Below are 26,782 nucleotides of genomic sequence, written 5' to 3' on the forward strand. Positions count from 1 at the left end.
TTTTTTTATAGTCTGGCCCTCCAACGGTCTGAGGGACAGTGAACTGGCCCCCTGTGTAAAAAGTTTGGGGACCCCTGCTCTAACACAAAGTCACTTCTCTGAGGCATGATTGGATTGTACCACCCCACATCAAAAAGGGTGGGAAAGGCTTAATCCCAAAACTAAGCCCCAGCCTACAAGGATTCTGCCTGACCACAGCCTGCCCCCCAACACACATTAATATCACCTGGGCGACAGCTTTCATGTGGGCAGCGTCATCTTTAACAAAGTGAGCATAATATATTTTATCTGCCCAACAAAAATAAAACAACAAAAATTTATCTTTAGATAGATAGATAGATTTAGTAAATTCGGCAGGTCCCGGGATGAATGTGTTATTCTCATGTTTATGAGAAACATGAACCTGATGTGTCCTAGCGATTTCTTCAATGTTTGGGCATATATTTGAAAGGCAAACTCTCATTTCCTCATCAATACAGTGAAGAATTCCTCTCTTTTTACTCTTAATTGTGTTGAGTGCAGAAAACCCCCACCATAAATATCATTTTAACTTGACACCAAACAAAGGATAGAACAAACTTGCCTCCAGTCTTTCTGGGGAACATGGAAGGTAGTGTAAACAATCCAACACCACAGCTTAACAGCCTTTTGCAACCTAATTAGGCAAGTGAGGTGGGGGGTTGGACAGACTGTCAACTTACAGCCAATTCCCCACACCTCTGTCCCCCAAAAATCTAAACTCCAAAAATCCTGTTGCTTTTATGGTCCCCAAAAGGCACATATTTCTCTGGAATACCATAGGGCACTCCTGGAAATCTTCTAGGGTGCACCAGTGCACCCTGGTGCACACTTTGAGAAATGCTGCTCTAGACTCTTTCAAGTGTCTAGAAAGCTCTTTCAAGCTCTTTCATAGCTAAAATGGCTACTCAGCTGCCATCAGGAGAACAATGCAGGCCCAAAGGAGGAAAATGAGCTCGAAACAGATCATTCTCATCTCCCACTCCTAAAGAAAACAGAGTCCATCAGGAGTGTGGTGGTTACGGGGGGTGGGGGGAGGGAATGAGGGAGAGGGGAGGGGGAGGGGGTACAAAGAAAACTGGATAGAGGGTGACGGAGGATGATCTCTCTTTGGGTGATGGGTATGCAACAGAACTAAATGACAAGATAACCTGGAAATGTTTTCTTTGAATATATGTACCCTGATTTATTGATGTCACCCCATTAAAATAAAAATTTATTTATAAAAAAAAAAAATCACAAAAAAACCCCTATCTTGTTTGTAACCTGGGGATTGCATTTATAGAAAACTCCCTGTGCCACCTTTGTAACATGTCTATAAATAAAAATTGTTCTAAAATAAAATATTTAAAATATTAAAAAGTAAAAAAAAAAAAAAGAAAACAGAGTCCATGTGAGAAATTTTATAGGTAATTCCCAGGGGCACCAGGACCCCACTGTTCTTGGGTGATTCCTGACCCGGGCAGTCTTGGAGGTTTACTGAGGACACCAGGTAGGACCATGCTGATTAGGCCTGTGCTACAACAGAAAAAATCTTGCAGAGGTGTGTCTGCAGCTGAATCCCCCTCCTCCTCATCAAGTCAGTGACCAAGGCCATAAACCAGGATATGTAATCCACCCCTAGTCCCTTTATCTACCACTTTTACCCTCAGCTCAGGGCTGACGCCCTTTGCTGGTCTCAGCCAACCTGCACCTAGGCATTTTTAAGATATTTTTTCCTTTTGTAACACACTAGCCTTGTGTTTTTGGTTCTGCCTGGTTTTTGCCTTTCAACAAGTAACATTTGATAACCCCCCCCCCGTTGTCACGTCTATCTATGTATCCAGTGATCCATCTTATTTTTTACTCATTTCAAAGTAAGTTGGATATATCAGTACACTTCACCCCTAAACACTTCAGCTTATGTATTGAGAAAGGCAAAGAACATAAAGATTTCATCCATCTTCTTGCACTAAATAACTTAACCAAACTCTGGGATGGCTTCTAACAGCTTAAGGCAGTGTTCCTAGGAGGACCCTGGTCTCCCTAAAAGGCCTGCCTAGGAAAGCTCAAAGCTGCCAAAAGAATTTATTATTTTGGCCCTGACTGGATATCTCGGTGAGAGCATCATCTGGAAGTGCCAAGGTTGCCAGTTCAAACCCCAGTCAGGGCACATGCAGAAACAGATCGATATTCCTGTCTCTCTCTCTCCCTCTCTCTCTCCCCCCCACTCCTTCCTCTCTCACTAAAATCAATCAATAAACATTTTTTAAAAAGAAAGAAAGAATTTATTATTTCAGTTGTTGGGGTATAGCTTAGTTGGTTAGAGCGTCCTCCCGATATACTAAAGTTGTAGGCTTGATCCCTGGTCAAGGCAAATAAAAGAATCAACCAATGAATGCATAAATAAGTGGAATAACAAGTAGATGTTTCTCTCACCCTTTCCTCTCTCTATACAAAATCAATTTAAAAAAATTTTGTTGCTGTTGTTCCAGCCAACACCTCCCTCTCTTACAACGTTTACTAAAAACAGCTTGCAATTATAAAGCCTTCTTGTGTTCTGTGAGTGGACAGATATATTATCTTCCTCAAACCAGGAGTATCTTTCTCAAGGACCTGAATTCATCTCTTTGAAACGTAAGATTTCTTCTGACTGCATTCAACAACCAATTTGTGTCCTGTTGGGGGCAATATCTCCCTCTGTTGAAAATACATAATGTAGAGCATACTATTACCCCAGAAAGTTGATTCATGCTCCATCCCAGTTAAGCTCCAGTTTCCTCCTATAGTCAAGTACATTAATCTATTTAATCCTTACATTAGCCCTGTGGTGCTATTTTCATCTTCATTTTACAGTTAAGGAAACTGAGTCCTTGAGTAGTTAAGAAACTCAAAACAGCCTGACCTGTGGTGGTGCAGTGGATAAAGCATCAACCTAGAATGCTGAGGTTGCCAGTTCTAGACTCTGGGCTCGCCTGGTCAAGGCACATACGAGATATGAGTTGATGTTTCTCTCTCTCCTCTAACATAAATAAATAAAGCCTTAAAAAAAAAGAAAGAAAGAAACTCAAAACAATATTTTAGAAGTCTTAGGGCTTGCTCACTCCTAAACCCTCTATAGTCACTTGGCCTCATCTGCCCCCAAGAACACTTCCTGGAAAATGACTGATTCCCTAGACTTTGTTTTAGTCTTCATCCACACCCTTTCCCCTCAGCAGTCTGCCCCTTTGAGAAATCCTTTTGTTTCTTGGGTTCTGGAACTTTCCTGGTTCTCCTGCTCCCCTTATCCACTTCTATTTTCTTTTGACTTCTCAAGCTGTCCTCAGGTTTTGAGGTTTCCCAAAGTTCTGTGCTCTGCCCTCTGCTTTTTCCCTCTGCCAGCCTGCTCTTCATCAGATCTATCATTCACTCGACAGACATTTAGTGTGAGTCCACATGGTGCAAGGCAGGGGCCCTACCCTGAAAGCACAAAGTGAGCAAGACAGAGTTCTCTGCCACTGTGGGGCTTACTTACAGTCAAAGAGGAAGATGGCCGTTACTCAATGAAGTATACTAACAAGTTATCCTTGCTGAGGTTGATGCTATACAGAAAGGCTACTGGGCCCAGCTTAGGCATCCAGCGGAGCATTGCCTGGGCTTGAGTTTAAAGGAAAACTTTTAAGATGTGGCACATATACACTATGGAATACTACTCAGCCATAAGAAATGATGACATCAGATCATTTACAGCAAAATGGTGGGATCTTGATAACATCATATGGAGTGAAATAAGTAAATCAGAAAAAAACAAGAACTACATGATTCCATACATTGGTGGAATATAAAAACGAGACTAAGAGACATGGACAAGAGAGTGGTGGTTACCAGGGGTGGGGGGAGGGAGGACGCAGGAGGGAGGGAGGGAGAGAGTTAGGGGGAGGGGGAGGGGCACAGAGAAAACTAGACAGAGGGTGACGGAGGACAATCTGACTCTGGGTGAGAGGTATGCAACATAATTCAATGACAAGATAACCTAGACATGTTTTCTTTGAATATATGTACCCTGAATTATTAATGTCATCCCATTAACATTAATAAAAATTTATATATATATAAAAAAAAATAAAGGAAAACTTTTTCAGGCAGAGGGAGCACCATGTGCTAAAGCCCAATGGACATTTTTTTTTTGGTAACTCTACCTCCACACCTCAGTGTGAAATTCCTGAGCACTGAGTCGAGCCTGCCTGCTTCAACACCCCTGATCCAGGAGTTGGCGTGGGGCTGGCACCGAATGGATAAATTGGGGGTTGATAAAGGTATGAGTGGAAAAGCACCCACCTACATGGATCAGGAAAAATCTCTATGGTTGAAACTGAGAGACCTAGAGGGACCATGGCTAGGTGACATGGAGCAGTTAGCAGGCTGGGTAACTAGTGCCAGACCACTCAAGACCTGGCAGTGTGTTAGATAGGGAAAAGCCTAGAGCAGACCGACCTATTTAATGATGACTCTGATCACTGCTAGAGAATAGTCTGTGGGAGCAGAGTGAAAGTAGGGGGATCAAACATCTAGATGAGAGATGAAGGTGGCTTAGACTCAGTGGTAACTGCAGATTTGGAGAGAAGTAAATGGACCAGAAAGGTATTTGGAGGGTTGGAGGTGAGGGTTGGGGTACAGTGTCTAGGGGAGGGAGGCATCAGGATTCCACCAAACTCCGGCTTGGATGCCGGAAGGATGGTGATGATGCCTTCATTGGGGTGGGCAACAAGCGGGGAAAGACCAGGTTTGGTGGTGGGGAGCAGGGAAGGGAGAGAGAGGTCATGATTTCAGTTTGGACAGGTTGATTGAGGGGCTCTGAAACACTCTGTGTGGGTGGAACTCAGAGGAGGTCTGGTCCCATGTGCTGTCCTGTTGCACCAGCAGCACAGCCATCCTCTCAGAGCCTGAGTTGCAATCCTCAGCAAACACAGCTGCTTTCTGTCCACCATCTCCTCAGCTACCCTGTCTACAAGGTGAGTCACCCTTTTCTCTAGCATGAGAACGATAATAGTATCTAGCTCTTGGAAGGTAGTTGTGAGTATTAAATGAATTAGGACATAAAAGATGCTGAGAAGTGGGACAGGCACTGGTCACGGTTAGCTCTCCCCATAGCCTCTATCCTCTCCAGGTCACACAAATGTGTTTCTAGCACCTTCTATGGACCAGGCTTGGTGTTAATGCCTCCCTATACCCCAGTTTTGATCTTGCCATACCCCTGTTCAAAATACTTTAGTGTTTCCCACCCAAGAGACTGGCCACTTTCAGACCCCTGCACCAGCTGGTCTCAAATCACTTCCCACTCTTCTCCACTCTCTCACTCTTTCCATCAGGTTCTGCTCCCATCACACAGACCCCTGCACCTTCTCCAAGCATGCTTCACACTTACCCATCTGCTTTTCTCTCTCTCCCTTCCCATCTCCCCTTCCTGTGTACTGCTCTATTTCCCAGGCATCTCCTTCAGGAGCCTTCTCTTAAGCCTGTGGAAGATGAGCTCTGCCCTTTCCATATTTCTATTTCTCCTTCATGCTTTTCTTTAGCTTCTGACCACTTCTTGGATTCACTGGGCTTCCTTTGACGTGTCGGACTCCTTTTCCCAAGCATCAGCTCAGTGAACACAGTGAAGGTGAGGCAGTCGTGTTTCATCACTGTGGTGCCCTGGTGCTTGGCACTGTGCCCAACCTATCCCAGAGCTGGGTCCATACTGGTGCAGGAAAACAGAACCTCAACTGTATAGTTTCATGTTGATCCAGCTCATTTTTTATAAAGGCCAGAAAACAGGCCAGAAGGTCATTCTGGCCTAGGGACAATAAACTCTCTCCCAGAAGCTACTCTGTGAGACAAAGTTCAATACAAGCAAATAGAGATCAAAGAGGCCTCTGGGTCCCCTCACTGAGTCAGGGTCATAGCAGCCAGTATATTCCAGCCAGGACCCTGGAGTGGACTGACCAGCAGCATATCTATCCAGTGTGCTTGGCTTGTAGGAGACAGGGAGAGTTTGGGCACAAATATTAAGAAATTCAGATGCATGACCAGGTGATGGTGCAGTGGATAGAGCATCAGCCTGGGACACTGAGGACCCAGATTCAAAACCCTGAGGTTGCTGGCTTGAGCCCAAGGTAGCTGGCTTGAGCAAGGGGTCACTGGCTCTGCTAGAGCCCCCTGTTAAAGGCACATATGAGAAGCAATCAATGAACAACTCAAGTGCTGCAACTACGAATTGATGCTTCTCATCTCTCTCCCTTCCTATCTATCTTCTTACCTCTCTTGCTAAAAGAAAAAAAAGAAAGAAATTTCAGGGCCCTGGCCTGTGGCTCAGTGGATAGAGCATCAGGCTGGAGAATGGATGTCCTAGTTTTGATTCTAAGTAAGAGCACACAGGAGAAGTGACCATCTGCTTCTCCCCCTTCTCCCATTTCCCCTTTCTCCCTCTCCCCCTCCCACAGCCAGTGGCTCCATTGGTTCGAGCATGGCCCTGGGTGCTGAGAATAGCTCAGTTGGTCCAAGCACATCAGCCTCAGGTGCTAAAAATAGTTTATATTTGTCTAACTGAGCATCAGCCTCAGATGGGGTTACCGGGTGGATACCACTTGGGGTGCATGTGGGAGTCTGCCTCACTATTTCCCCTCCTCTCACCTAAAAGAAAAGAGAGAAAGAAGAGAAATTTCAGGGTGCCTGACCTGTGGTGGCACAGTGGATAAAGCATCGACCTGGAAATGCTGAGGTCTCCGGTTCAAAACCCTGGGCTTGCCTGGTCAAGGCACATATGGGAGTTGATGCTTCCAGCTCCTCCCCCCTTCTCTTTCTCTGTCTCTCTCTCCTCTCTCTCCCCCTCTGACTCTCTCTCTCCCTCTCTCTCTCCTCTCTAAAAATGAATAAATAAAATAAAAAAAAAGAAATTTCAGGTAAAGGAAGGGTCTGTGGGGCCTTCTACTCTGCTCCTCTTTTCCTAATACTGCAGAGGACATTTCTGTTATTATATGATATGCTTGGCCTTTGGAGTCTGAAAGATCTAGTTTGTTTTTATTTTTGTTTATTTTGGGTTGGTTTTTTAAATTTTTCTGAAGTGAGAAGCGGGGAGGCAGAGAGACAGACTCCTGCATGCGCTCAACCGGGATCCACCTGGCATGCCCACCAGGGGGCGATGCTCTGCCCATCTGAGGCATTGCTCCATTGCAACTGGAGCCATTTTAGTGCCTGAGGCAGAGGCCATAGAGCCACCCTCAGTGCCTGGGCCAACCTTGTTCCAATGGAGCCTTGGCTGCAGGAGGGGAAGAGAGAGATAGAGAAGAAGAAGAGGGGGAAGGGTAGCAGATGGCTACTTCTCCTGTGTGCTTTGGCTGGGAATTGAACCCAGGACTTCCACTTACCAGGCTGATGTTCTACCACTGAGTCAACCGCCCAGGGCCTTGAAAGATCTGGGTTTGAATACCTGCTCTATCACTTTCTGGCCCCTTGCATCGGAGCTAGGTGCTGAGCCCCAGTGCAACACAGAAGTCTCTCATAGTCTCAGAGGTGCTCATACCAGGAACATCCAGGGATACCTTGAGGATAAAATTAGACAATAAAGGGATTAGAGCAATGCATGGCACATAACTAGCTCTCCATTATGAAAATGTGGCATTCATTGTCATCTGCCCAGGTGGTGGAACAATAGGGCTACTTCTGTTCTTCTTTCTAAATCTTGGCAAGAAAGTCCAGAGGGATGAAGCAACTGTCCTAAAGCATGCATCACTCATTACACATCCCAAGGACTTCCCAGAACTGACAGGGCTGGTGCCATCAGAAACGGGGCATGGGCAAACACTTTCTAAACCACAGGCCTCCCTGGCCAAAGTGTGATTGTTTAAAAAGTTTATTAATACTTAAAGAATTTTGAAAGTAACACTTAGCAAAGTTGAGAAATCCATTTCCCAATTGTGGCTTTTTGACATTTGTCACCATATCACTGGTGTTGCACTGTGCCAGACCCAGGATTAGACGAGCAGCCAGGATCTTCATAACTGATGTTGTCTGAGTGCAGTTCTCTACAGAGGGACACAGTCTGAGTCTAGTTAGGAGTTTATGCAGCTGAAAACTTCCCCAAGGAGAAAGCTTTCACTGTCAATTTTTGATCTCCCAAACTAATATTTGCCTTCATCTTGTCTAATGTTTAATCCATGTTTATCTAGCACTTTATTGATTGATGGTCTGAGTGAAGTGACAAGGCAGTGTGAGGTTTGAGACCATGGACGGTGCCATGGGGCTGCAGGTGCTGCTGTGGGTGTCCCTCCTCACCCTGCAGGCCGTGCATGCTCAAGTTTCACCCAGAAGGCCCAAAGGCAGTGAGGTATGTGGGTAAATCTTCTGGGCAGAAACAGGCAGCTGGGCCTGGATGGGACCAGGGAGGGATCAAAAGACCCTCACCCCAGGGGTTGGGACCCCCCACCCACCTTGATAAACTCTGACTGGAGAAGTGAGGCTGAGGGGCATAGGATGCAGGCTGTCCCACTCTCATACCTTAACAGAAAGCCATGCTCCTCTGAGCATTCACACTCACATGGCCCTGGTTTGTTTTACAGAAGCGACAGGCCGTGGACACGGTGAGTGAGTCTCCGTGGAGGAGTCTGTGGCGGGGCCATTACTGCACCCTTATTTTTCTCATCCCCCAGGGATGTGCCCTTCTGTTAGTGCTTTGTATAGAGTGACTCTTGTCTCCTGGAAATGAGGACCCCCTCTCCCCACTGCACAGTCTCAGGCAGAGAGAACAAATGGGTTTCTCCGGGAGGTTCTTGAGGCGTCTTGTGTCAGTCAGAACTGGGTGCTGATCCCAATACAGCACAAGGTCTCTCGCTGGCTCAGAGGTCCCCATACCAGGCCATAGTGACCTCACTTCTCACTTTAGACTGTCAACGGGGTGCTCATCCAGAGTTTGAAAGTCAACTGCAAAGTCACCTCTCGCTTCGCCCACTATGTCATCACCAGCCAAGTGCTCAACAGTGCCAACGAAGCCAAGGAAGTGGCCTTCGATGTGGAGATCCCTAAGACAGCCTTCATCAGTCACTTTGTCGTGTGCGTGCCCTGCCTGACCCCCACACCCAGAACTGTCCATTCACCAGGCCTAGCCACCACCATAGCTCAAAGTGGTCAGATGGTACAGACTATCTCCTCATCTCCCAAAGGGCCACAGACCATTTCCAGTGCTGAAGAGAGGACAGTCCTATAGGTCTGTTCTGGGCTCCCATTGTGGAGAGAAAACTGGGGCCTCTGGCCATGTTTTCAGCCTAAATCCCAAGGAGCAAAGGCCAGCGTCCACAGCTTCTCGCTGGACTCTGGGTGTAGTTGCTCACTTTACTGTCAAGGGGCCTCCGAGCTACTATGTGGGCAGAGGAAGGCCAGCAGGAGACGCCCTCCCACCACTCACCTGGCAGGGCTTTTCTCAGGGTCTGTGCTGGGAGCGCCTCCAACATGAAGGGCCTGTGTGGTCAGGGAAGGGCACCTCTCCTTAGGGCTTCTTCCTTCCTGCAGCACAACAAATGGAAAAGCATTCATCGGGAACATAAAAGACAAAGGGACTGCGTGGAAGCAGTACCGGAAAGCAGCCATCTCAGGAGAGAACGCCGGCCTTGTCAGGTGAGACCCGAGCCCTGCTGGCCCAGTGTCTGAGGCTGCCCTTCCCTCGGGACCTATCTGAGGGCTGCAAGGGAGCTTTGGGTGGCGAGCAGCGCTGGGCTGATGGGAAATTAGCAAACTACCCAAACCCAAATGCCAGGGCAGATGCACTGGACAAGGCTGGTGCTGGCTTGCCCATCTCCCAGACCAGCCTGCTGGAGAAGTCAGGCCCTGTCCTCAGGCCCTGACTCTAACCAGCCAGCTAAGATAAGGGTGACAGTCAAAGACACCCAGGAACAGCACTAAAACAAATTGATTCTGAGGCTCATGCTCTAGGTAACAAGGACCCACATGTCACTTACCATTTGTCTGTGTCTTTACCTCTGGTGGCATGTCCAGGGCTTCGGGAAGGACAATGGAGCAGTTCACCATCCACATCTCCATCAGTCCCCAGAGCAAGGCCATGTTTCAGCTGACCTACGAGGAGGTGCTGAAGCGAAGGTTTATGCAGTACGATATCGTGATCAAAGTCAAGCCCAAGCAGCTGGTGCATCACTTTGAGGTAGATTGTAGGTGACCACAGACCCAGGGGAATGGTCGGGAACAGAGCTCCTGCTTCTCCTTTGCTGTGGCTCTGAACATCGGCTCAGTTCCCACCACGCACCATCCCAGTTCCGTGCACACATGGGAGGGGACTGACCCCTAGGACGGACTCTGTCTGATAGGCTCTCCATGGGCAGGGAGCTCCCTGAATGTTCCTATTTCTTCCTCTGTGAGCCTCAGCTTGCTCCTCTGTTAAATGAGGGTTTCTGGGTATCCCAGGACTGCCATAAGGATCACAAGAGATAATAAATGTCCAGGTAGTTTGTGAACCAGAAAGTCCTGGACGGCCTGAGGGACTGGGATTATCTCTGGCACCTCAGTGGCGGCTGAGTTGAGGGGTGCAGGCATGCACACCTCCATTCAGCCAATATTTTTGGAGTGCCTATGACTTGCCAGGCCCTTTCCTGAGGGCTAGGTGGACACTGCACACAGTAGGTGGCCAGGACACATGTTGACTATTGGCTGAGACTTGATGGCCCTCATGGGAGCCTTGGTGCAAGAACTGCCTCAATGATGCAGATCGACGTGGACATCTTTGAGCCCCAGGGGATCAGCAAGCTGGATGCACAGACCTCCTTCCTCCCCAAAGAACTGGCAACTCAACTCATCAAGAAGTCCTTCTCAGGCAAAGAGGTAAGGGGGATAGCTGTGGGTGGTGGTAGGCCCCCGAGGACTTCTCAACCTGGCTCAAACCCTTATGGAGTGTCCCAACTTGTCCAGGAACCAGGCAAGGGCTTCAGGCTTCCATAGGGGTGAGAGGTTGGTATTCCATGGAAAGTAGGCAATCTTGGTTCTCAGAGCAACTTAGCAAAAGCCTGCATGCTGAGGCTGGGGAAGGTGCCCATTTTGGCTATGTGGTCTGGGTGAGCTGCTGGCTTTCTTGAGCCTCAGTTTCCTCTTTTCCTGTCTCACACCCATCGGAAAGCATTCAGGGCATGTGAGCAAACATCAAATGCTGTTGAGGTTAGGAGTCCAAGCTCCAGTGTTCTTGGAAACATAGTTAGGTTTGGAGAGGCCTTTGGCTTACCCAGCTACTTGCCACACACTTGCAGGAATGCTAGAAGTCCCCTGCTTGCCATCTTACCAGTCCCAGAGAAGTAGGGCATATGGGTGCCACCTAGTGCCCTGATTCCTAGCTTGTCCTCAACTGGAGCCAGGACCAAACCCTTGATTTTTCACCTAGCTTTGGTAGTGACTCATAACAATTTATTTAAAAGAAATGTTTCTTTCAGTTTTAGGGGAGCTCCTTTTAAACAAAATATAACACCCCAGAGTGTTAGCAAACATGCTTGTTTTTAGCAGGGGACCAAGAGAATGGGTCTTTTTCTTCCTGTCAATTCTTGTCATGTGTTGTGTTTATTTATGAGCATAACTTACTTTTATAACAAACAAAACTAAAAATACAATGTCTTAAAGAAAATGTGGAAAGTACAGAATTATAGAGAAGTACTGAGTAAAAACAATCCCTCATTTCCCTGAGCACCAACATCAAGTCATTCCAGAGCTCAGCTCCCACTCCGGGCCCTTCCCTCCAGCCTCTGCTCTTTGACTATCCATGTGGGTTCTATTTTCCACCCTTGCTTTTGTACTCCATCATTTGAATTGACTGATGCTCTCATGCTCTCATACAGCTATTTTGTTTTTATTTTGTACCCAATTTGGTGATGCTTATTATAGAAAACCCCAAATATTCAGAAACATATAAGCAGAGATAGGTTTTCTCTCCTACTACAGGTATTACCCTCAGCAGTTGTGTGAGGGGCCTGAGTCATTTCTATGATCATGCAGCACGTGCGTGTGCGCATGCACGCACACACACACACACACACACACACACCCCTTATGTTGCCTTTGCAAACATCCTATCTGCAGCTGCACAAACCAGTAATGCTTCACACCCTTGCTGGTTCCAGGGCCATGTGCTTTTCCGTCCCACCGTGGGCCAGCAGCAATCCTGCCCCACATGCTCTACTACCTTGCTGGATGGGAAATTCACAGTGACCTACGATGTCAATAGAGACAAAATATGTGACCTCCTGGTGAGCCCAAAGCTTCTGGCCCAAGACTCAGAGAGTGGGCAAGGCTGCTTGTGAAAGAGGCCTCACTCTTTTCTTTGTGTTTCAGGTTGCCAATAACCACTTTGCTCACTTCTTTGCCCCCCAAAACTTGACGAACCTGAACAAGAATGTAGTTTTTGTGATTGACATCAGCTCCTCCATGGCAGGCCAGAAAGAGAAGCAGGTAAACCGTGTCTTTAAACAGTTTACCCAATGTAAGCTTGCTCAATCTTTACCCATAGTCCATGCTGCTTTTGCTGCCAGAGTCTGGGTTTGGGATTTCTGCTCCTTATCAGAGCCAGGGTGACTTGTGGTTGAGGGTTCTGGAATCAATCACTTCCTCCCTAAGCAACTGTGGGCAAGTCCATTCATATTTCCTTAGTGACAAAATGGGAATAGTAGTCTATATATATATTGTTGCAGTTCCCAGGTTAGCCAGCAGGGGCATCACCTCAAGATGCTTGTGGAAACTGGAGACGTCTAAAATGGGAGGTTTGGCCTCATAAAAATGGACTATTGATGAGGGAGTGCGTGAAGATGAAAATAGGGATAATCATGAAGGTCCACAGGGAGGTGTCTTGTAACATGGCCACTGATATGGCTCATGGTGCTCTGAAGTGTCTTGTCCATAGTGCAGTAGAGCCACAACTGGACAAGCAGAGTTTTAGAAACTAGTCCACTGGGTCCTCTTCCTTAATCCATCCCCCTTAGACTTCTGGTCATTTCTTTTCCCCACACTGGGTACCTTTGCCTTCTCCCCACCGCCCCTAACCTCAGGACCCTACATGATGCTCCTCTCCTGGCACCTCCTGGCTATCCCCTCCTGCTTGTGCACCATGTACCTCTGCTCTGGAGATCTCTGAGATTGGTATCTGGAGCTGACAGAAGCCACTATCCTGGCTCTGTCACTCCACTGACTGTCCTGTCCTTGCAGACCAAGGAGGCACTCCTTAAAATCCTAGGGGACATGCGGCCAGGGGACTACTTCGACCTGGTCCTCTTCGGGTCCGAAGTGCAATCGTGGAGGGGCTCACTGGTGCTGGCATCCACCACCAATCTGAAAGCAGCTCAGGACTTCGTGCGGCACTTCTCCCTGGCTGGGTGTAAGGGCAGGTGTCTTGGGCCACCTTGGTGTTGTCTCTGTTCCCTAGGAATGAGAGCATACACTGGTCTGCTTTCTCTCATGCAGCCACAAACCTGAATGGAGGTTTGCTTCGGGGAATTGAGATCTTGAACAAAGCTCAGAGAAGCAACCCAAGACTCAGCAGCCATGCCCCAATTCTCATCATGTTAACAGATGGCGAGCCTACAGAGGGTAAGAACCTTTAGGGCTACCTTGGGAGGTACTGAGCTCTTCATTATCGAAAGCATTCAAGTTGCACTTGGAAACACAAACACTAGGGATACTGTGGGGGGTGACAAGGGTCAAGGCAAAGGCAAGCACTGATCTAAAAAGAATTCAGACCATAACGTCTGCAGGAACTTCAAGGCATAGTTCTGTCCTGAGCTGAGAAACTGGGGGAGTTTCTGCATGACACAGCATTGCACAGGGCCTAGGACAATGGGCATATTCCTAGGTTGAGTTTAATGACCTATATATTCAGCATCAACTGTGTGCTAAGCACAGGACTAGAGACCAAGAAGGGATACCAAGAGAATAAGATTTGTCTCTGCCGTGAGGGTCCCAGTGTCCACAGGGGAGGCAGACCCAGGAGCAGAAACTCTGTTGAGGGCTCTGAAAGAACAGGGTGCCAAGAGGCTGCAGGATCACAAACAAGGGGCACCTGGCTCAGAAAAGGTCCTAGAAAGCCTCCAGGAAGAGGTGATTGCTGAGCTCAGTCTGGAAGGAGAGGAGAAGCAGGAAGGGACACAGGACCTGGCAGAGGTGGCAGCTTAGGCAAAAAAAAGTATCTGCACTAGCAGGGCCTGCCCGGTAACTGCAGGCATATGCAGAATAGTAAACAAGGGTGCAAAGGTCAGCATGGCCTCACAGACCACAGCAAGGAGCCATGGGAGGGTATAGAGTAGAACCAGATCTTCTGGTGAGCGATCCATATAGATGGGCAAGGAACTGTTAGCAGTTGTTGCAGTTCCCAGGTTAGCCAGCAGGGGCATTGCCTCAAGATGCTATGGGAACTGGAGACTAAGATGGGAGGTTTGGCCCCTGGGGAGTGTGCCTTAAAGTCTGCTGGTGCTCCACATGCCTGTGAGCTGGTATCCAGTCACTGCCTGGGTATGTGGCTGCAGGAGTGAGGGACCGTTCCCAAATCCTCATGAATGTCCGCAACGCCATCGGGGGCAGGTTCCCGCTCTACAACTTGGGCTTCGGCCAAGATGTGGACTTCAATTTCCTGGAGATCATGTCCATGGAGAACAATGGACGGGCCCAGAGAATCTATGAGGACCATGACGCCACCCAGCAGCTACAGGTCTCCTCTTTCGCCCACCCCACTCCACCCCCCAATGCACGACCTTGACAGCCATTTGCCCATCAGCCTGGAGGAACAGATAAAGCTTTGGCATGGGTGGGTTCAAATTAACTGAGTGCTTCGAGCCAATTACTTAACCCTTTTGAGCCTATGATTCCTTCTATACAATGCGTATCCCCAAACCCCACTTTGTGAGTGGGTTTCCCATTGGGTGCCCAGGGTAATCCATCAGTTCTGAGGCTGTGCCTCCCACCCTTGCAGGGTTTTTACAACCAGGTAGCCAACCCCTTGCTGGTGGACGTGGAGTTGCAATACCCCCAGGATGCTGTCTTGGCCCTGACCCAGCACAGCCATAAACAGTACTATGAAGGTTCGGAGATTGTGGTGGCTGGGCGCATTGCTGACCACAAACTGAGCAGCTTCAAGGCTGACGTGCAGGCCCATGGGGTAAATAGTGGGCTGTGGAGGGTGGAGAGGCCCAGCAGTTCCTAGATGCTCCAAACCCACACTGTTCCCCACTCCTGCCCCCCCAGGGGGGGCTCTCTTTCCACAGAGTAGTGTCTCCACACACATCGTGCCACATACACCCCAGGCCTGAACACTCCTTCATGCAGGTGTCCCAGAGACAAGATGGTATGAGGCTAATATGGCCTTGACTAGTTGTAGCCCCTTGGCCCAAAATGGACCACTTGTTACTCCTTACATCATTTCCTGCAAAGCATGGGAGAGGAAGAGATCAGCCTCTTCCTTCTCTCTTAAACACCATTTCCTGAACACCTACTCTGCATCTGGCTTTGTGCCACAGTGCAGAGTGTGTGTTCATGTGCACATTGGGGGTCTGGGTGTGTGAGACCTGGATCCTGCCCTATAGGGTAGGGACTCAAGCCCTGAAGTGTGGTTGAGGGTGCAAAACTTCAGGCTTTGAGTGAGGAGAGCTGAGCTGGATGCTGGCTTCACCCTGACCAGCTGGGTCCAGCTCTCTAGGTCTCAATTTCCCTTCTGTACCATGGGGGAAGCATTACATTGGAGAGCTGTGTGGAGAAAATGCAATGATATGCTTACACAGTGCTGGTGCATGGAATGCCCTTAGGAAATGTTGCCCCATTGTTGCAGCTGGGGAAAGAAGGCACATCTGGCCTGACTGGTGGTGGCACAGTGGATAGAGCATCAACCTGGGACACTGAGGTCCCAGGTTCAAAACCCCAAGTTTGCTGGCTTGAGCATGGGCTCATCAGCTTGAGTACAGGTTCACTAGTTTGAGCGTGGGGTTGCTGGCTTGAGCGTGGGATTATAGATATGACCTCATGGTCATTGGCTTGAGGCCCAAGGTTGCTGAATTGAGTCAAGCCAGTGGACTTGAGCAAGGGGTCACTGGCTCAGCTGGAGCCGCCCATTCAAGGCACACACGAGAAGCAATCAATGAACAACCAAAGTGATGCAACTATGAGATGATGCTTCTCATCTCTCTCTTCTTTCCTTCCTTCCTTCCTTTCACTCTCTCCAAGCAAAGACAGAGAGAGAGAGAGAAAGAGAGAGAGAGAGAGAGAGAGAGAGAGAGAAAGAGAAAGGAGGGAGGGAGGAAGGGAGGAAGGAAGGAAGGAAGAAGGAAAGGAAGGGAAGGAGAACGAAGGAAGGGAGGGAGGGAAGGAGAGAGGGAGGGAGGAAAGAAGGAAAGAAAAGAATGAAAGCAGGCAGATCTGTGTGCTATGGGAGGTTGAATTGTGTAGTCCACCAGGAACATGGCAGGTGTTTGGAGGAGCAGGGCATGTTGGAAACAGCTGCATGATCAAGCAGCAAGCTGCTTGTTGGCATCTGTGAAAGAGAGTAATTTCATGAAGTTAGGGCCTGGTTCTCCTATCCCTGGAATCCCCAGGGCTTAGGCCAACCTGGCTCCCAGAGGCTGCTCAGCAAGCTTTTGTGGAAGGAATGGCTGGATGGGGATGAGGAGAGCGAGCTTAGGAAAGGGGCTGCTGAGAAGGAAGCTGCGGAGACCAGACAAGAGTGGGACTCCTTGGAGCCTCGAGCACCACCAGAAGTTGTGCTCACAACTCCCAGCCTGTCTCCCCCTTGCAACCCCCAGGAGGGCCAAGAATTCAAGACATCTTGCCTAGTGGATGAGGCAGAGATGAAGAAACTGCTCCAAGAGCGGGGCCACATGCTGGAGAACCACATTGAACGCCTCTGGGCCTACCTCACCATCCAGGAGATGCTGGCCAAGCGGTATGATGCCTGCAGCCACCTGGCAGCCACTGTCCACCCCAGAGGACCCCTCACCCTCAAGTTTACTGCCCTCCTTTGCTCACTGAGTTAATATCAACCAGTCAGCTAATAGTGTGAGCTGGGCCCATGAGGCCACAGGACAGCCCACTTTTTCCCTCCACTCAACAGCCTTTTACTTGGGGTTGCTGCATCCAGACACAATTATTTAACCCTTACAACATGCAGGGGAATGTCTTCATTATCCCCATTTAACAGATGAGCAAACAGACTCAGAGAGGTGAGACCACTTGCCTAGAATCTCACAGCTGTTAAATTTCTGGGTGTTTCTGAGGCACATCCCACAACCCTGCCAAATCTTCAGGTTTTCCATGTGGGAAGTCTTTAAGTCATGAGGCCCTTGATGACAGCCACTGAACAAGGACATTGCAGGTGCTCAGTATGTGGTTGGGGAATGAATGAACAAATGAGTGAAAGGACGAGAGAGTGCAAGTCCATTCTCCAAACTGCGGGGCTTGGAGCAGGGGTTTGTCTCACAGGATGAAGTTGGGGGGAGTGGAGAGGGACAAGCTATCAGCCGAGATTCTGCAGATGTCACTGAACTATCAATTTGTGACCCCGCTGACCTCCATGACTATGAGCGGCTTGGTGGACGAGAGCGGCCTACAGCCTGTCATTGACAAGCCAACTGAGGGTACGCCTCCTGCAGAGGGGGAGGCTGTGTGCCTGCAGAGGCTTCCAAGAGCCAAAACGTCCTGGGCTTTAATTCTCTTCCCTTTCTTCTCTTCCAGATTATCAGCCCTTGGGTAAGTTTTTAATCACATTGGTTTTGTCTAAGGGTTTCCAGTGGCTGGGCAGGGGGCATGTGCTCCTGCACTCAGGTGGGAGCCCCCCCCCACCTCCCTGCCTCCACCTTTTCATGGTCTCTCCTTCCCTGAGATGCCCTTACCCCCTTTACCACAAACTAATTATTGCCTTCTGTGTGTGTGTGTGTGGGGGGCTTTTACAGCCTGAATCCCCACTGACCTTTACTGGGGATCTTGTGTGAGCACATGTCTGTGAGGAGGCATGAGCCCGTGGGGAGGGTTAGGACCCCAGGAAGAGGGTCAGCCTAGGCCTGATTGGCCTCTGGGCCTGGGGTACACTTGGACAATGAGATGTGCCACTGTCATTTTTCTCCACAGAGATGCTGGGACATAGAAGGTGTAAGTGGCAGCCATCTTGATGACACCCATCTCTACCTCTCTCCTCTACATGTCACTATCCCTCAGTCTGTGCCTTCAGTCCTGAGCAAAGCCCCTAGGTTTTGCTTGATGAGGAAACGACAGCCCAGAGCCTCCTTCCTCTGTTCTAGCTCTTTTCACTGCCACTCACTGAGAATCCTTAGACAGTACCCTGATGTGGGCCTGGCCATCCCAACCCTTTGCCACCAGCCCTACCAGGTCCCCATGGAAGGAGACAGTGGGTCGGCCCACTACACTGGGCCGAGCTTCTCTTCCCACCTCCCAAGAGGCCTCAAGGGTTCTGTGTCCACTCCTGCCCTGATGACCCCAGGGGTGGGAGGGGCCTGAAAAAGGAGCACACAGCCCCAGGGAAGCCCTGCTCCCTTCCTTCGCAATGCCATTCCCTTTTGCCGGCCAGCGTTCGTGCTGCCAGCCAACCAGAAGCCTTCTCCGACTCGCCCCAGCTCCAGTGACAAGAATTTGCCAGACAAAGTAACTGGTGGTGAGTCTTTGGGAGGGTCTGAGGGGACACCCCTGCCTGATTGAACCCTTGCCCCCAGCTGGCTCCCTTTGCCCAACGCCCAATCTAATGGACTCCATGCTGTGCCTCCAGTGGACACTGACCCCCACTTCATTATCAACATACCCCAGAAAGAGGACACCCTGTGCTTCAACATCAATGAAGAGCCTGGTGTAATCCTGAGTCTGGTGCAGGACCCCAACACAGGTACGGTGACATCACACCCTCTGCCAAACAGGGCAGGGGCTGGGGCCTCCACTTCCTACACTCTGTGCACCTACCTGTCTGTCACCTGCCTGGTCTCGACTTGCCTTTTTCTTGCCCCATCACCTGCCTGGGCCCTGTACAGGGCCTGCTTTATGGGCAGCTGACCCATGCAGGTGCATAGGACCCTATGTTTAGAAGGGCCCTAAGCTCAGTTTGTTGGTCTATTGGTGTCTTAAAATTCTTAACAATTTTATTTATTTACTTATTTATTTATTTTCTGAATTTAGAAGCAGGGAGGCAGTCAGACAGACTCCTACATGCAACTGACCAGGATCCACCTGGCATGCCCACCAGGGGGCAATGCTCTGCCCATCTGGGGCATCGCTCCACTGCAGCTGGAGCCATTCTAGCACCTGAGGCGGAGGCCATGGGGCCATCCTCAGCGCCCAGGACAACTTTGCTCCAATGGAGCCTTGGCTGCGGGAGGGGAAGAGAGAGACAGAGAGGAAGGAGAGGGGGAGGGGTGAAGAAGCAGATGGGTGCTTCTACTGTGTGCCCTGGCTGGGAGTTGAACCTGGGACTTCCACACACCAGGCTGATGCTCTACCACTGAGCCAACTGACCAGGGCCTCTTAACAATTTTTAAACAAAGAATGTCACATTTTCATTTTGTACTGAGTCCTGCAAATTATGTAGCTGTCCTGCCTTGCCTTTCTCTCCAGCATGACTGAGGGAGCCTGAGTCCCAGCAATGCTCAGGGAATGATAGGAATGGCTCCCTCTCTATCTCTCGGTCACTTCTGTCCTCCCAGTTCAGTTAGTCCATCTGCAAATGTTTAATGGACACGTTCTAGGGAGCAGGTTTGCAGTGGGCACCAAGACAAAGTCCCTGCTATCATGGAGTTTAGAGGAGACAATCAGGTGAATGAGTTCTTAAATGACAATTGCAGAGCATGAGACCTGCTGTGTTAGGACAGTGGAGATGGGAGGGGGCTTTTGGCTGCCCGGATCAGAGGAGGCCTCTGAGAAGAGGCCCCACAAATGTGTCTACAGCGCTTTGTATGACCTGCCCCTGTATCAGCACCTGAGGTCACAGAGAAGGAGCAGGTCAAGTCCTGCAAGATCTCTTTCAAGGCCCAGACCTGAAGGCTGAGTACTGGATAGTTAGTGTGGTGGGAGGAAAGAAGGAGGAGGCAGTGTTGTATGTAGCCTGGATCAGTCCTGCAGGCTCCCCTTGGGAGGTAAGACCCTTAAAGACAGCCTGGCATGGGTGGGTGGGGGATCTTTCAAGAAAGTGGCATGAGCAAAAGCATGCTAGGTGAGCACCTAGTGAGAGCTACCTCCTCCAACCTGGATTGCCCCTTTACCCCCCCCCCCCCCCCCGCAGGCTTCTCAGTGAATGGGCAGCTCATTGGTGACAAGGCCAGGAGCCCTGGGCAGCATGAGGGCACATACTTTGGGCGGCTGGGGATTGCAAACCCTGCAACAGGCTTTCAGCTGGAAGTGACTCCTCAGAACATCACACTAAACGCTGGCTCAGGCGGGACCGTGTTCTCTTGGAGGGACCAGGCTTCACTACGGCAGGACAAGTAACTGGGCTGGGACCAGGGCCTGGGCAGGGAGGCAGGGTAGGTGGAGGCAGAGGCAGAAGCCCCAGAGCCAGCTCTGCTGCCTGAGACTACGAGGCCTTTATTCCCTGAGCCATGTCTGTGATGACATTCATGTGGCCTCCATGTGGGCTGTGCAGACATGTAGGGCCTGGTGGACTTCCCATTCCCTTGGTTTCTAGATCTGTGTTCTGGACTAGCTGCTTGAATGCCTGTGCTCCCATGGCACCCTTGCCCTGCAGCTTACCCCATCTCCACCAAATAAAGCTGGCCACCACTTCCTGGAAGCCCTCCTAGTCTCTCCCTCTGTTGAACTCTAGAGTTCTTTGGGCTTCTCTTTCAGCACCTGCCTTAGTATGCCTTGTCTCGTGTTTGTTTCTTCATTCACTCCTTCATTCATTGAACAAACTCCTCTGAGTACCAGAGACCATTGTTGGGCAGCAGAGCTATAAGAAGATGTAGGGAGATTCTGGTGTGGAGGACATAGGTGATAAGTGAGAGTCAAAGAGCATGGATTGTCACTCAGGCTGATAGCTCGGTTGGTTAGAGCTTCATCTCAAAGCACAAAAGTTGCCAGTTTGATCCTCAGGGCACATCCAGGAACAGATTGATGTTCTCTTTATCTCTCTCTCTCTCTCTGCCTTCCTCTCTCTAAAATCAATCAAATAAACAAGAACACACACTGATATTAGACAGGCTAGAGTTCTGGCTCCACTGCTTATAGCTGTGTGATCTTGGGCAAGTTACTTAACCTCTCTGAACCTGGTCCTCATAGTTCTCAGAGTGAGAACTGAATGATGAAGTTTGGATGGAAAGCTTGGCACAGGTCCTAGCACATTGTAAGGGCCCCATATGTAATAGCAACATGTGGGAAGAAGCACAGAGCATATATACCTAATCATCTGGGGGTGAGGCTAGGCAGGTCAAAAGAACTGGGTCCCAGAGGACAAGGGTGGCTAAGTGGAGAAGGTGCAGTGCAGCCACATTTGTGCCCATGGCCTCCTGTCCCTGCAGGGTAGTGGTGACCATCAATAGGAAGAGGAACCTGGTGGTATCTGTGGAGGATGGAGGCATCTTTGAGGTCGTCCTGCACCGGGTATGGAAGGGGAGTGCCATCCACCAGGATTTCCTGGGCTTCTACGTGCTGGATAGTCACCGGATGTCTGCACGGACACATGGGCTGCTAGGTATGGCTGACCAGGCAGGCAGAGCTGGGGGAGTAGTGTGTTGAAGCCAGTGGATTGATCAGCTCTGCAGCTGGGCATCAGAACAAGCCCACCTCCAACATGACCTCCAAGGCTCAGAGATACAAAGAGGGCTTGTCTTGGTGAGGGTCTTGTCCCTCAAAGAGGCTGCAATCAAACACACAGTAAACTATAGTGTAAGTAAGCCTGGGAGTGAATGGGGAGAGGCCCAATCAGCAAACAGAAAAGTCCAGCAGGCTCCCAGAGACCTCCTGGATTGGATGAGTCATCAGCCACACTGCTTCTCCTGTGGCCTTCCTGCAGACCCTGTTCTCTGTGGGCACTTACCCATCAAACCCCTCTCCTAGTCAGATTCCTTTGGGATTGGTCCAAAAAGACAGGAGGTATAACCACCTGACAGTATATCTACTTCTCTATAGCAGGTAAACTAAACAAATGGCTTTGATGTCAGAATTTATCAGAAACAGTCAAACCCTCGAAAAAAAGTGTTCAAGCAACTCTCTAAACCTCCATTGAGCACCTACTGAGTGCAAGGCATGAGCAAGGCTCCTTGCCAGTAACTGCTGCCTCCAATGTGCCTTTCCAGGACAATTCTTTCAGCCTTTTGATTATAAAGTATTCGACCTCCACCCAGGCTCAGACCCTCAAAAGACAGATGCCACAATGGTGGTGAAGAACCATCAGCTGACAGTTACCAGGTGGGTGGGCTGCTTTCCTAGCATCTCTGCCCTTGGTGTTGCCCATTGTTGGTCCAGGCCTTCCTCCTGGTGTCACATGGATATGGGTGGGCTTCCTGGGAGATGTAGCTCTGGTGGGTCTAGAAGATGACTCCAGCTTACTTGTGTCTCCCAGAGGCTTGCAAAAAGACTACAGCAAGGATCATCGGCATGGGGCTGAGGTGACGTGCTGGTTCATCCACAACAACGGGGCCGGACTGATTGATGGTGTTCACACTGACTACATCGTCACTGACATCTTCTGAGCCAGCACACCTGTCCTGCCTTGGAGGAGGACAGCATCCTAACCTGCAGCTCAGGCCACACCACTCTCTCTAAGGGGTCCCCTGTGTCAAAACACTCATGACTTCTAGTAAAAATAGGCTATATTCCTCCCAGGCTGGCTGCTCTTTGGAAGGGAGGATGGCAGGGAGGCAACCCAGGGTGCTGCTCCTCAGACGGGCTCAGAGGTTCCAGCAGACTCGGAGGCTGGGAGGGAGCCCACATCAATTCGTACACACCCCACCCTCTTCTGTGCCACTGCCTCCCATGTACCCTTGGGATGCCCTGCATGTACCCCCCACACAGCTCCTCCTACATGTTCAAGGACCAAATGACACTGACAACATGTATAGGAATGACCAGCAAGAGTCACAGCAGACTGTTTCCTGTAGCCAGGCACTGTTCGAAGTGCCTTAGTTGAATTAACTAAATGTTTGCTTCTAGCAGCAGCTAGGGGAGATTTTATCTCCCCTAGGACCATTTATAGCTAATGTTAGGTAATTTGTCCAAAATCACTCATCTTGTAAGTGGCAGAGCTGTGATTTGAACCCATGCTGTCTGATGTTAGCATCTGAGTGCTTAGTTACCCCTATGTCAATACTACAGTTAGGCTCAGTGACTGACAGCCAAAGCTTCATGGGATTTGATTCCAGATATTCCAAAGTATCACTTAAAATGAATATATGAAAGAAACATGAATATATATGGACTTGGGGTCCTGAAGAAGTGCTACCAGTAGCTGGAGGTGATACCCACTGGGGTTGGAGCATCAGGAGGCAGTTCCTGGCCCCAAACCTCAGCTCAGTTTCCAATTGGGGGGTTTACAACCTCTGACAGTGAGATCATTTTTCCCAAAGGTGGAGACAGCCACTGCTCAGAAGCTGTGATTTCAGGGGCCAGGAACCAGCACACCAGCTCCTCACACTGATTCTTGGAATGCTCCATAAGAATTCTTTCCTTCCTTTGGCTTTGCCTTGAGTCCAGTTAAAATGCAATGTCAATGGGTGCAGGGAGGTGAACCACACTTTGGGGAGCTGCTGGCCCTCCAGGTGAAAGTTGATGGGGCTCTACTCACGCCTTTTCCAAAGGGTTTCTGCTTTTTCTCTGCTGGCTTCTACTAGTTCCCACTCCAGATGAGACCCATGAGGGCCCAGATCAATAACGCAAATGCCCGGTCCAGGAAACATAGCCATCAGTGGCAGCTGGGAGGTGGCCAATGTAGTTTCAGATGCCAATCTGTTGTCTGGAGTATTCTGGGCCTCTTGAGGGAGAGCAGTGGGCTGCAGGTTGGCTGGTCATTCTGAGCAGGCTCTGCCCAGCTGGAACCTCATTTTCCATCCTGTAGATAGAAAGTGGGTGAGCCTGAGATCTCTTAGATTCCATCTAATTCTAAATTCTGCATGATGACTCTGGGTTCCTTCAAGTCCCCAGCTGTCCTACAGAAACCTCTTGAGCAGCCTCAGAATTGCTGAGTTGCCCCTCCCACAAAACTCAAAGTATTTGGAGATAAGGTGGTTTCTCACTGCTTCTCTGTTCTCAGCGTGTGTGTGTGTGTGTGTGTGTGTGTGTGTGTGTGTGCGCGCGCGCGCGTGCACTGCTCCTCTGTTGGGTGCTGCTGGTCTTTCTGTCTACCTCCAGGCTGTCTTGGCCCAGAGGCACCCCTGAGGCCGTGCCGGCGGAATCTGGGTTCTCGCCATCGTTTCCCGAACCTTGGAGAAAACTCAGCCTCTGCTCTCCGCTTTCCCAGCTGAGTTGATGCAGGTTCCAGGGGCGCTGGATGCAAAGAACGATGGACCCAGCTCCGGGTCCGCACAACCGGGGAGACCTGTTTGTTCCTGAGCTCCTCAGTCCATCTGGAGGAGGCTTGCTTTTTGTCATCTGTGAAAATGCTGCCGTTCGGCTTACCCTGTGCAGGACCCTGCGCTGAGTGCTGGGGATGCAAAACCTGCAGACTCTTAAGGGAACTGACAGTTTAAATGGGGAACATTCACAGAATAAAAGAATATCTAAAGAAGGCATTTCGATGCGGTACAGCCCCTTCTATGGGCACAGGGAAAACTTCAGAGAGGGAGAGCCTAAAAGTGGGCTTTGAGTGACATATAGGAGTTCATCAAGTAGGAGGGAAGGGCTCCTGCGAAGGTTGCCAAGCTTTTATGGCTGTAGTGATTGGAACTTAAGGCCCTAGCAGGTGCTGAGTTCACAGAAAAGCGAGTTGTGATGGTGATAGTGGAATTATTTGGGGATTGAGATCTCCCTTATTCCTCAGAAAGGAAGATAACTTTCTGATCGTTCCAAATGATGTGATGTGGTTACATTGAATGAGTGAATGAACAAGTGTAAGGATATATAGCCCTAGAACTTAGAAATAATCAGAGGTAAACCTTGGATAGTTTGCTGGTTTGGTTCCAGACCAACCATGCAATAGAGTGAGCTGTAATCAAAATTTACTAGTGTAGTGTCTTTGCCTTCAGTTATAAAAGAAAGAAAAAAAAATAGGGCAACATCTATGAAGCACAGTGAAACTACACACAATAGAATGAGGTCTGCCTATACAACCTTCTGGTTTTCTGCTTCACAGCTGTCTTCCCTGTATTCCCTTTATTTCTGTGTCTTCCTTCCAAAGCTTGGACACACTGAAGCAAGAGTGGATGCCGATGAGCTCTTCTAGACCTGAGTTTTCTTTGACTTGGTCGTGTGAACCAGCTTTTATGGAATCATCAAGGCTTAAACACAAAAACAGAAGAAACAGCCTCAATTATCTAGAATGTTGTCATCAGAAAATTCAGGAAGATACTATTTTCATTTCTGTCTCCTACTATTTTTACCATTGCTGTTTTCACTTTAAATTACAAACAGGTGGTGGCCTTGGCTGGTTGGCCACGCGGTAGAGCATTGGCCCAGTGTGTGGAAGTCCTGGGTTTAATTCCCGGCTAGGAAACACAGAAGAGGCACCCATCTGCTTCTTCAACCTCCCCCCTCTCCTTCCTCTCTCTCTCTCTCTTCCCCTCCTGCAGCCAAAGCTCCATTGGAGCAAAGTTGACCCCGGGTGCTGAGGAGGGCTCCATGGCCTTCACCTCAGTTGCTAGAATGGCTCCTATTGCAACAGAGCAACACCCCAGTTGGGCAGAGCATTGCCCCCTGGTGGGCATGTTGGGTGGATCTCGGTCGGGTGCATGTGTGGAGTCTGACTGCCTTCCCGCTTCTAACTTTGGGGGAAAAATAATGATAAATAAATTACGGGCCTGACCTGTGGTGGCGCAGTGGATAAAGCGTCGACCTGGAAATGCTGAGGTCACTGGTTTGAAACCCTGGGCTTGTCTGGTCAAGGCACATATGGGAGTTGATGTTTTCAGCTCCTCCCCCTGTCTCTCTCCTCTCTCTCTCTCTCTCTCTCTCTCTCTCTCTCTCTCCTCTCTATAAAATAAATAAAATAAAAATAAAAAAAATTAAAAAAAATTATGAACAGATGGTATTAGCCTTTTAGCATCTGGGGTCTCCAGAGTTCTTCTTCTCACTTTGCTGCTCTAGACTTTTTTCTCTGTTGTAGCACCTAGTCATTATTTGGCTTCTCCACCTGACTTGTTGCTTTTAAGCGAAAGGGACTGAGTTTTAACTATCACTGGATCCCCAGTGCCTAGCATGGAGCTTAGCAGATAGTAGGTGCTTAGTAATATTTATAGAATGAATGAGGAAACTGAGGCCTACAGAGAACACGTGTTTCCGCCATGGTTTTTGACTTATGTCAAGCCTTTATTTTGTGCCAGGCACTATGCTAAGTGCTTAACATGTAGCATCTCATTTAACTCTCATATAATAACCCTGCTTTTCAAATGAGGAAATAAAAGCATAAGTATGAAGCAGTTCACTTAGTCATAGTGCCTGCAAAGAGTGCTGAGGTGTTCAGTCCATCGGTTGGGACCTTACTCAATTGTCTGCTGGACCTCCAATCCTGGATTGATGTTTCTGGGGTGTGTGCTTGTCAAGACCCCAGACTCCCTCCTTTCACAAACATTTTGCTTATCTCTGATATACTGTGGCCTAGCCTAGTGTATAAAATATATAGTACGGTGTGCATCATATTTCCTGTTACTCCCATGTAACAGCACCCCCAAAA

The 26,782-nt window shown here is 49.2% G+C and overlaps 1 protein-coding gene across 2 annotated transcripts; it reads left to right on the forward strand.

Moving 5' to 3' along the window:
- The first annotated feature begins 8,185 nt into the window (after positions 1–8,185).
- ITIH1 (inter-alpha-trypsin inhibitor heavy chain 1) lies at positions 8,186–22,782 on the forward strand. Of its 2 annotated transcripts, XM_066244502.1 has the most exons (22): positions 8,193–8,341; positions 8,574–8,594; positions 8,897–9,063; positions 9,520–9,624; positions 10,003–10,165; positions 10,726–10,839; positions 12,120–12,245; positions 12,331–12,447; positions 13,198–13,366; positions 13,453–13,578; positions 14,511–14,692; positions 14,954–15,139; positions 16,773–16,912; positions 17,449–17,603; positions 17,701–17,715; positions 18,094–18,114; positions 18,551–18,634; positions 18,746–18,859; positions 20,246–20,447; positions 21,480–21,652; positions 22,257–22,368; positions 22,523–22,782. In XM_066244502.1, the coding sequence occupies exons 1-22, from the start codon at positions 8,240–8,242 to the stop codon at positions 22,650–22,652; spliced, it is 2,724 nt and encodes a 907-aa protein (XP_066100599.1). In that variant the 5' UTR covers positions 8,193–8,239; the 3' UTR covers positions 22,653–22,782. The 2 variants fall into 2 exon arrangements, with proteins under 2 accessions (XP_066100600.1, XP_066100599.1); XM_066244503.1 differs by lacking the exon at positions 8,574–8,594 and having other exon boundaries at positions 8,186–8,341.
- Positions 22,783–26,782: the final 4,000 nt, after the last annotated feature.

Source organism: Saccopteryx bilineata, chromosome 10 (genome assembly GCF_036850765.1).
Source record: "Saccopteryx bilineata isolate mSacBil1 chromosome 10, mSacBil1_pri_phased_curated, whole genome shotgun sequence".
NCBI lineage: Eukaryota > Metazoa > Chordata > Mammalia > Chiroptera > Emballonuridae > Saccopteryx > Saccopteryx bilineata.